Raw genomic sequence first — 11,223 nt, forward strand, 5'->3', positions numbered from 1 at the left:
CAACACTCATGAGTTACAACAACTTAGGTGGCCAGAAAAGTTGTCAGTGGCATAGGACACTGGTTTAGGAGGCAAGAGGTTTAAGTTTTATTTTCACCACCAGCAAAGTCTCGGTGAGTCGCTCTCTTTTGTTTTCTCTCCCGAAAAGGCTACACCAAACGCCTTCACAAAGCATGTTACTGAGCCCTCCTGTTTTAGAACAGCTCTGTATCTTCTAATGTCTACACAACATCCACATCTGCACAGCAGAGCCTGCCATGGGATAATTTTATGTCTCAGCTATGTTTCCATCCTCAGATCTTCAGTCTTTTAGAGCAACAGCTTTAGAAATACTGAGCATAAATCTTGACGCAGTCTACCATGAAGAGTCTTTTACACTGTAGTTAATTAAAGAAGTTTAAACTGTACTTCTTCTTCCTCCTCTGGCATTGGGCCTACTTGGTAATTAAAGCAACAGATTTCCTAAATACAGGAGGAGGGTAGATGAAGTCTGTGTTCTCATAATTTAAATTCGTTTTCATGCTGCATGTATCTTGTACCAGTCTTGGCTTTGTAAACGATGCAAATGTATAGAGATCTTGAGACTCCATTCTTCCCCACTCTCCTTAATGTCACCATATATGAGGGAGGTGTGTTATTTCCATTATGTAGGTGACATTTAATGATAATTTCTGCTGACATTTCTATTGCTTTCCTGGAATGACTACTGTGAGTAAACAGCCTTTTGTTCTCCTTTTCAGCAGCAACCTCACTTTCCTTACAGACCCAGCATTCTCCTTCTGCAATGTAAATGTAATTTATGAAAAAGAAAAACCTGGCCTAGTCTGACTTGCTGGGTTTTTCTTCCCTTCATTGGCATAGTGACTTGCCAAGTAGCTTACATTTTACTTGAATACAGCTGGCAAAGCACTGCCACCTCTGCATCATTATCGTGAATGCGTGTAGTGATCTCACATGTACCAGTCTCTGCTTCAGAACTTGAGGGTGAATAGAGGTAATTTATCCCAAACTCTTCTGTGTCAGTGATTGCCTAATTTACAGCAGATCTGTGCACCGGCAGCTCTCTTTCAGTCGAACACAGTTGTAGGCTACCCAGCACTTTAGAAAATCAAAGGTGTCTTCTTTTACTCTCTGAATTTTGATTTAATTTGCAGCATCTACACTGCACCATCAAGTGAAAGAATTTATGACAGAAGAGTATGAATAAAGGCAAATGTGCTTTAAAAGGTGCAGAAGTCAAGAAAATCCCTCTAATACATTATCTGTACCATTTATTTACCCTCTGGATTTAGGACTTTGCATGTATTAGCACTAAAATGTCTTATGCATTTGGTAACAACCATGTTTGCAACTTCTCAATCAATTTGTTGCTAACTACCCCCATCATATTTAGTATCTCCTCACACTAGTATAGACAATTTTCTTTAAAAGCAAAAATCTGCCCTGAGTACAGATTCAGTATCGGTAGCGATAGAACGAGGGGTAATGGCTTTAAACTGGAAGAGGGTAGGAATGAGATTAGACATTAGGAAGAAATTCTTCCCTGTGAGGGTGGTGATACACTGGCCCAGGTTGCCCAGGGAAGCTGTGGGTGCCCCCTCCCTGGAGGTGTTCAACGCCAGGCTGGATGGGGCTGTGAGCAGCCTGGGCTGGTGGGAGGTGTCCCTGCCCATGGCAGGGGGTGGACTGGATAAGCTTGTAGGTCTCTTCCAACCTGAACCACTCTATGATACAATTCTATGACATGAATAATGCCAGATACAGACAACAACTCATTCTTGTTTTTAATTTTTAAGCATCTTTTTTGGTTCAGCAACAACGGAGCATCAGAATATTCTGCAGCTGGAGGTGACATATCTTCACTGAAACATGTCTCTGAGGTCTTGATTCCTTTGAAAATTAATGAGTTGGAGATGCTTTGCTTAAGAGAAGTCATATTAACCCCTCTGCCCCAGTGAGACTCCAAAGTGTATAATTGTGTCCTGTCTAAAGCTCTGAGTAACTGCATCACTCTCCTGCCCCTGCCTGAAACTCCAGTTGCCATCAGCTGCGCTATCCTACCTGTGGAGCCAACTTATATCACTACTTAGTAAACTTCAACTTACTGTCCTAAACCTTGGTGCAGTTCTCCTTTGCTCAGGAATGCTATTCCCTCAAAGCAAATGCAAGTTGGTAAAGAAGAAACCAGACAGCAATAGATGTAATCTTGGTAATTCCTTACCAAACACCAAGCTACTACGTTAGGGAATGCTATACAATACAGAGCAACATGAAATAAATTTCCCAGGGAAAAAAGAATTCATAAAAACGTCTAAGGAAAATAAATCCTGTCTTCTATCAGAAGCACTCATAACAATGCTTCCACATGGCATCCTTAGCAGTCTTCTCCCATAAACCCTCTCAGCCCCTGCGACAAGTCTTGTTTCCAACATGACCACAGCACCACGACTCTCCTACCCTGGCTATGCCTGAAATACTTCTCAGGATTATTTCCTATGACAGAAATTATTGTGCAGGTTTCTCATAGCCTGTTTCATCTGCACTGACCTGCTAGAGGCAGGTTTTTATAGCTAGGTGGCCATGTCCTGTTAGTGCAAAGGCTGAGAAGACTGTGGAGATGTTCCCGCCATGTGGACTCACCAATTCCACATGTGCCCAGACCTTTCACATCCCTTAATAACAAAATGTTGGGGGAACTTGGAAATGCAGGATCTAGGCTGAAAAAACCCTCCACTGCACTGTTGATTCTCTTCTTCTACGTCACTTGACTACATCATACAGTCTGCTCCATGTCCTCATTCTCCACTGTGGAGCCCGTGAAGGTTCTTCTCCTTTCTACCCCCACTAGGAAGGTTCTGCCTCAGATTTTCCTCTTCTAATTTCATATATTTCGATCCTGGACTGAAGATCAATTGTACCTTCATATTCTCATGCTGCTTTCAAACTACAAGTGCTTAAATCTATTGGTACAAAGCTGGTTGTATCCATGTTGTCCTAATCTTTACCTTGAACTTCCGTATCAGTAATTTTCATTCCACTTCCACAATGCTGGCCCTTAAAATTACCCATTTCCTTCTCCACCCTTCCTCTGTGCTAATGAGGGAAGGACATATTTCTAGTAATTTCCACAACTGCATTTTTTAGCTCATTTTCCACTCAGTTCGAGGTCTTTAACATTCTCCCTGTAAGTATTTATACCAAACCTTGAATGCTACTGACATCGGACTAATGAACTCACAGTCAATTGGATCACTTCCCCTTGAGCTTTCAAACATTTGCATCGGTTGCTATTTTGCAGTAATAAGCTGCTATTTCTCCCACCCTTCCCCCCAGCTTCTGATTTCGTGTTCCTCACTCTGAGATGGAGACCATATTCTCCTCCCAATTTCTGGGCACTCAGTCATGGTTGCTAAGCTGAAATATTACAGTCTTACAACTCTCAACAGCATTTGATTTCCAATAAATGTCTGGAAAGTGAAAGCATCACATGATTTCTAATTCTGTATCAAATAAATTTCTCCACTATTGGAGAGATCATTCCAACTTTAACTCAGCAGTTTCCCCACACTCACGAAGTGTTCTTTACAACACTTCCCCAAAGTGATCTGACTCAAACCAATTTTGTTTTCTCTGACAACGACTTCCTACTCCTTTATTGCCCACTGCATTTTTAATATATTTCTAAAATGATTTCATTATCCTTCATGAACAACTAATATCTTTCAATAACCATACTGCAGTAAAGACAGCTACTCTGCCATTTTTTCTGCTGTTTGTTTTAGCTCTCCAAATATTTTGATCTCCGTATTTTCACAATGTGCTGGCATCAGCTCACAAACAAATTGTCTCTGCCCAGACTAGGTAGAGAATTTACCAGACTACAACTCTCATCAATATTTATGCTTTCTTCTTTACAGAAAGAGAAAAGTATTAGAGTGGAAGCATCACAAGAACAAATAGTGGCTCTAAGCAAATACAAATCAGAAAAGAATTCTTATGGGTTTTATGGCAAAGGCAAAGCAAGTGCTTTATAAAGGCATTTAAACAGTGAAGTCAAAGCAAATAACACTTTTCTGTCATTGAATATTCAGCTCTCCTGAGATGGCTATTAAAAAGTTTATACTAATTCACCCACTAACCCACCCTCTAGAGGCAAAGTTAGGCAGATGATACTTAGAAAGCAAAAGTAAATAATAACTTTTTTCCAAATTAATATATCCAGCAAAATATATACATAATCTATCCAGTTGCCTTTGTATTAATTAAAGTTGGTAAGGAGTGTCAGCATCAGCACTTGGAAACCTGTACGGAGTTGAGAGTCGAGTGGTGTTGTCTGAACTCCTGCATCCAGATTTGGTTTCCGTTCTCAAAACCAGGAATGAAATGAAATAATTCCAAGGAACACACGGATTTTTTCCTTTCAGTAATCACTGAATAACGAACAGCACATGTTTTACCATACACCATCTTAGTAACTGGTTCTTTCTCATTTAATTTGAGGAAACAGAGTTTTCACCTTAAAAACAAAAGCAAAGTAAAAGCCCTTACTTGGAACAATTAGCTCAATTTCTTCTGACATGGCAGTTCCCAGAATATTGGATGCATAGCAACGATATTTCCCTTGAAAATTGGTGATGATTCCACGGTTCTGAATCACAAAAGTTCCAGAGTTGTTAGATGCGACTATCCTTGGGTCAGATAATAAATCAAATGGTTTTCCATCCTTAGTCCAGTTGAAGCTGAAAAATAATACAAGTGTTACAAAGAACTGGTCAGAGAACAGAGTGAAAACAGTGGTAAAGATAGGTCCAATTATATATTACTATTAAAATAAAAGGAAAAACTTGATATAAGAGGAGAGTTGGATGGTAAAATGACCACTGTGCTACTATAACTTGTTTTAGCTATTGGGCATGTCTCTCCTATCGGACACTTTACTTTTGGATAACTGACTGTGACATGAAATAAGAATACAAAGCTTAAGGCAAGGACAATAAATGAGAGAGACTATGTGTGAAAGCAAGAGCCACACAGCGAAAGGAAGAAGAGGTTTGTGAAAAAGCTGTGTCTGTAAGAGAGTCAGTACTTTTGACTGGCAAGGACTGATAGGAGCTCTTCCCACCAGCTACCATGTTTGAACACAGGGAAAACTGAGATGACTTGACTGAGCTTCTCCTGGTCTTCACATAGTAGCACTTGTAGTTTTGATGCTAGTGGGGTGTGATTTTGATGAGTGCTGAAGTATTGGTCATAGTTTATGTATCTGGAAGTCTCAGGTAGCCTGAAATCGGGCTAGACTGATTCAGAGTCAGAGACAGCTGGAAATTACAGTATAGCATGAATTTAGTGGAACATGTACCTTTTTCAATATTTTGCAATGTTTTAAGAGAATAATTTAATGTCACAGAAATTTATGGTTTGCTACTTAACTTACTGGCAAAACTGCCTTGCTACAATAAGGGGGAGAATATGGGTTCATATCGCCTAACAAGGTCTATCGCATACATTTACACATACCAGAAAACCTTTCATTGAAACACTGACAAACAGTGAAACAAAGGAAATACGTTACAAATCTCCATTCACAACTCAATTAAAAATGATCAAATAATCTTGATAAAAAAATAACAACTGCCTTTTTAAAGTAACTTTAAATTGTGTTGCAGAGAAAGAAGGAAAGGTTTAAAGAGTAAAAATGAAATGCAGACCAGCTATTAATTTAGTTTATACAACACTCAGTGGTAAAAGTCTCAAGAGGATCTTTTACTATGCTATCATTACACTTTTGTTAATCACATTTTCATTAAAAATATTTTTCTTTTTTCCACTGGTGTAAAATACCCAGAGCTTATAGAATCATAGAATGTATTGGGTTGGAAGGGACCTTTAAAGATCATCTAGTCTCCTCCACACCCCCCACACACTTTATCTTTGGATTTTTTTTTAATAACTCCTTATTTGTACATTTGTAATATCACCATGGCTATGATGATGTTAGGTACAGACAAGGTACCTGATAAAATGCAAATGTGATCTCCAAATACATGATTTAATGTGCTTTGTATTTTTAGGGTTGCTGTGGAAAAGGCAGAGGACCAGCTGGGAGCCTTTGATTACCATTGCACACCTCCTATCTTTTGCAGCACAGCCCAGAGAAGCTCTTTTAAATAATGGGGTGATCCTGGCACATGCTAGAGAAAGAGAACATCTCCCAACAAGAAAAAGGCATGTTGGTTTCTATTCACAGAGTGAGTAGATGTGATCGAGCAACAAAATGGCATAAATGGCATAAAGAATAAACCTTAACCTCGCCTTACGATGATGAGCAGGTCACTGTACATGAGCTATTCCTAAACCTCCTCAAAATCAGAACAATGTTTGACAAAGGGTAAAGGCAAACCCATTTTCTGCTTGCCTCTCCAGGTGAAAGCAGTACTCACGTGGGCTGTGGGTTTCCTCTAGCTTCACATTTAATTGTAAAGTCCTCATCAAAAGGGTAGGCAACCTGGGTGTGAGATTGCTCCGTGATTGTTGGAAGCTGCACAACTGAACATAAATAGGTACCAGGTTAAAACACCATTTAAGCAAAACCATGCTCTGCTCAGGTCCTTTCTTCAAAAGAGATGATGTCAGGGTTGCCTTACTCCTGCAAAAAGTGAGGCTAGTCTTAAAAAAAAACCAAAACAGGGATGATCATCATCATCTTCCTGGCATTGACAATACTCTCTGCTTCCAAAACTGAACACTGTTATTGCCCCAGCAGCCAGAGGAAGGCTTCACAGCACTGACTAGTAATGGACAGGTTATGGTTGGACTCAATGGTCTTAAAGGTCTTTTTCAACCAAATGATCTATGACTGTGTTTGCTCAGCCGCTTACAGGTATCACCTGTGCACGCTTCCATGTACGATCAACCCATCCAGGCCAGAGGAGAGCTGGAGCCATGCTACAGCTAAAGCCAAAACATGGGTGTGTGGACTGGTAAATTTATTCAGCGGTCAAGTCAGTAACTAGCTGTTTAATCCAGATACACATACACATGCATGAATCAGCAAACTGCTGTCTCCATTCTGGATAAAATTGCCAGGAAATTCATGGACTGCAAAGATGCCTTAATACCCCCTTCAGGGTACCACAGGGGAAGAGCCACTAACAGTCACACAGTCACGCCATGATGTTTCACTAACTTTTTTTTTCTGAGGGAATTAAAATGTTGCAAATGCCTGTGTAACAGCCAAACGAGGGAAAATGCTCCCCGCAGTGGAGCTGGGGATAATAGGATCATCACATTGTTAAAAACAGCCAGGAAGAAAACTAAAGTGTTCTTCGGTTTCTCTTTTAAGTCAAGGAAGCTCAAAGCTGGTGTGAAACATGGTGTCTTGCCATACCAGAAGCTGAACACTTCCAAGTCCACCAGCTTCACTGATCAGACATAATTCCTTTTTATTAAAATATAAAATGCATCATTAAAGCAAATTAAGGGCTAGATGGTTCCCCCGTGTAGGTACTTAAAATCAGTGGATGCCCAGATTGTCCTGCACTTTACAGTCACAGCTTCACTTTTGCTTTACTTAAGCACAACGAGCCACTGCTGTACCTTCCTCTAAAAAATACTTCTACTTCCAGATGCTGTTAAGCAAGTTTAGATAGCTTTAGAAAAATATTTAGAAAAATATATAATGTCCCACTTGATTGCCTTCTCCTCTGCAGCCAGGGCTATTGGCAGATTCCAGAGTGCCAACAGCTCATGGCAGGTCCACATGATGCCCTGAAACTGGCCTGTGTCCTACTCTGAGCCCACAGCACCCAAAGCCCTGCAAAGATAAATTTCTTTTTCCTTAGTTTTATTTATTTTTTTATTTACCCCCACTATAATTCATTCAAGATCCAATACTGTTGAGTTTTGCTTTGTTATGTTTCCCCGCCTCCCCCCCAGCTGTAGCTTGCAATCCTTCTGGTCCATTCCTGTTTGAAAAAAGCAAAGCTTGGGAGGTCCGGGCTGTGCTCCAGGCAGTGGGGTCCTATAGCTTTCATTGGATTGTCCCCTATGAGGCTCATCCCACGTTTTACACGTGTCGTAAAACCACACCAACCATGTAAAACAGGCCATTTGAATGCATCACAGCTAGAGACAGATAAAGGAGGTGCTCCCCAGGGCAGCGTACAAGGCGTAGGAAATACTTCTCTGGGGACTAATGTATACCCCCAGACATACACCTGCTCCTTTTTCAGACCAAAATGGCAAGTTGTGAGACAAGTAAGTAAGGGTATGTGTACCCATAAAGCTTCAAACAAGCTTCAGGGAGATTCAGAGCCAAAATGAGGAATTTGTCTGAAGGACAGCACCAAACCCTTGGAGCTAAGCAGCATGTTGGATCACAAACACCAGGTATATGTTATTAAACAAGTTCACTGCTACATTTAAACAGGCCCTAACAAAGTAGCTTATGTTTTTTTCACGTATGAGTTTCCCAAAGGCCATGTCCTGGCAGAATTAAATTCAAAACGGAACAACTGAAAAGCAGGATTTAATATTTTTTTCTTCAGGGAAAGGTTAAAAAAAAAGTAAAAAAAAAAGTATACCAAATCAAAACGGCAAAGTGTTCAGTAAATAGCTACAACTCACCTGATAATGGTATTTCAATAGCTGCTGCCAAACTCAGTACAAAGAAAAATAGGCATATGGTGATCCCTTTTGTGCTTAATAGCATCTCCATCACTCTTCTAAACAAGGAGTCCAAACAGAATGAGAGATACCTTATGCTTCCTCTCGCCGTCACTTCAAATCAGACGTAAGGATGGGAAATTGAAAATCTAGTGAGGAGAAGACACAGCCATATTAGCTTGCAATATTAACTTGGTTTTAACAAGGTTACTAAATTAAAGCAATGCTTCAGGATTTGCAGCTAAATTGCAAATAGTGCTAAGCAGTATAATTTCCTCTCCTCTTTCTCCTCACCCTGGCTTCGGGAAGGTCTTCTATTAAATTTCTAAGAGAAAAATGCATGTACAAGAATACAAATCCATTACAGCACAGAAGTATATTTATTTTTTGTTTTGCAATTAAAAGTAGAGATGGTTTAAAATACGATATACTTGTAATCATTACAGTTCATAAATTTTTCTAATGAGAGTTGTGTAAGTTGGAAAGTAATGTAACACACCTAATGAGAGAAATTTGGTACACTAATGACCTTGTTCATAGATCTTGTAAGTGTTTTATCTTTCATTTAGGTTTAAAAAAGACACAGTCTAGTTCTGTTCATTAATAAGGCCCAGAACATGAAACCTTTGCTTTTCCTCCATAGTCCCAGATCTACTACATGTCAGTTTTACACAATCCATTACATATCCTTAATTTCTGCATTACAAGGCAAAAATGTCAGGCAGCTGCCAAAAGGAGCCATATTCAGCTCTAATGAGCGTTTAAGTGTAATTCATAGAGGAGTAAAGGAGAAAGAATTCTACAGATATGGGTGCATGGACGATTTCAGTCTTCACCATCACGCACTATATCTCAGCAAAACACTCACCCGTATAAGGTGTTTTGTACCTGTGCATCTTCTCATACATAGCACTTATGGGGCATCACTCACAAGACCTCAACTGTCAAGATAATTCTGCACAAGCAATTTTAAGACAAGGCTGCTATGATGGAGGTGAGGACCAACCCGCCAGATGCGCAGCCCTGCGTGGCACATTGAGCTCCAAGCTCACAAGCAGAGCTGTACAGCCACAGCAATACTTCTCCAGACTGAGCCTGGCTTGCACACAGCTCCTGTATCTTTGCATACACCACCCGGTTAATCCACAGATCAGAAAAGCAATCCCGGGATGACCGAGAGCAGTTGGCATGTGGGGGCAGACAGGAGGTGGGACGTGGCAGCGTGCTGGGGATGCTCGCTGTGCTCTGCACAGCTGGCTGCAGCTGGAGCAGAGACAGCACCGAGCCACACAGCCAGCACACGTCGGTTCACGATGGTTTGGTCCTCCTGGGTGGTTTGCCAGACCTTTACAAAACACAGGCATAAAGCAGAGATTTCCCCTGTACCCAGCACGCTCCCTCTGGCATTGGCTCTCTGAGATGAGCAGCAGGTTGTGCTGTGGCCTCTGCTCCAGCGGCATTAGCAGGATCATTGCTGTTCACCCAGTCACCAGTTCATGAAAACTTTTCTGGAAGTTAAGGTCTTTGAGACAAAAATCCCTGGGTGAAGATTGAAATTGGCCAACGAGGGGACAAGAGACAGACACTATAATCACATAAGCCTCATTTGTTTAGAAATGAGGCTAAAAAACAGATGTCTTATAAGTATCTTAGGCACTGAGTGTTCACTGATGGAAGAAGCCGACTAATCTGCTTAGTGCCTTGCTCCATAGAGGGGGACAGTGCAGAAGGGCACTGGAGGGGACAGGAGGACAGAGACACAGTGGCTGAGCTGCCACCCCCAGGTTGTGTCTGGTTGCAAATCAGGCAGAATCAGTCAATATCAGTAAGTTCTGTTTTGTGGTAGTCAAAATTCCTGCAGTTTGGTTTTGCCTAGCTCTAACTTGTGAGCAAGAGACCTTTCCAAACCTCAGTCCCATAAAACCTGGGCTCTAGGACAGCAGGAGGGGGTACCCACAATCTGCCAGCAGCCACCTGATGGTGTCAAATTGGTCACTGCTGGGCTGGGCTCTCCTGCCCTGCCTTACCTGCTCCTGGAAAACGCTCAGCGCCAGATCTACCCCTGCCACAGATGATAAAACGGATGCTCTGACAGTAAACCCTCTAGCCACACAATTGGAATTTAGGCTCACAAAAACCTGACCAGCAATGGAACATGTACCAGTCGGTACTTCAGTGGTAGTGAAGCCTTCTTCTGCCTGCAGCTGGTGTCAGCTCTGGGAACCACAGTGTCACGATGCCAAGCAGAGAAAGTGGAGCTTAGATAATAGAAGGTATGCAGCTTGCTAAGTCTGCAGACTGAGGAGTAGGAAGGTTGGTTGGTTGTTCTTGTTTTTGTTTTTTTAATATGAATGTTACAAAGCATTGTATAGATTCAGATGAAATTCATGAGAAAGCAGAAAACCAGCTTGATTCCTTAACCAAACTCATTCGCTCATGCTTTCCGGTTTTTGTTGGTTTTTTTGTTTGGTTTTTTTTTGGTTGGGTTTTGTTGTTTTTTTTTAATAAAGTGACAGAGAGCAAAGCAGAAATGCACTAAATCAAAAGGATATCCTTTAT

The 11,223-nt window shown here is 41.1% G+C and overlaps 1 protein-coding gene across 1 annotated transcript in view; it reads right to left on the minus strand.

The window, feature by feature from the left end:
* Positions 1-8,807, minus strand: part of LOC104536512 (neural cell adhesion molecule L1-like protein) — a gene marked incomplete at its 3' end in the record, with an annotated part of 13,102 nt that extends 4,295 nt beyond the window's left edge. The window contains exons 1-3 of the mRNA XM_010179142.1: positions 8,626-8,807; positions 6,441-6,546; positions 4,549-4,739 (exon numbers count right to left, since the gene is read on the minus strand). Of these exons, the coding sequence (XP_010177444.1) occupies positions 4,549-4,739; positions 6,441-6,546; positions 8,626-8,716 (388 nt within the window). The remainder of the gene's footprint in view (positions 1-4,548; positions 4,740-6,440; positions 6,547-8,625) is intronic.
* Positions 8,808-11,223: the final 2,416 nt, after the last annotated feature.

The sequence above is a fragment of the Mesitornis unicolor genome, unplaced genomic scaffold (assembly GCF_000695765.1).
Source record: "Mesitornis unicolor isolate BGI_N332 unplaced genomic scaffold, ASM69576v1 scaffold20622, whole genome shotgun sequence".
Lineage (NCBI taxonomy): Eukaryota > Metazoa > Chordata > Aves > Mesitornithiformes > Mesitornithidae > Mesitornis > Mesitornis unicolor.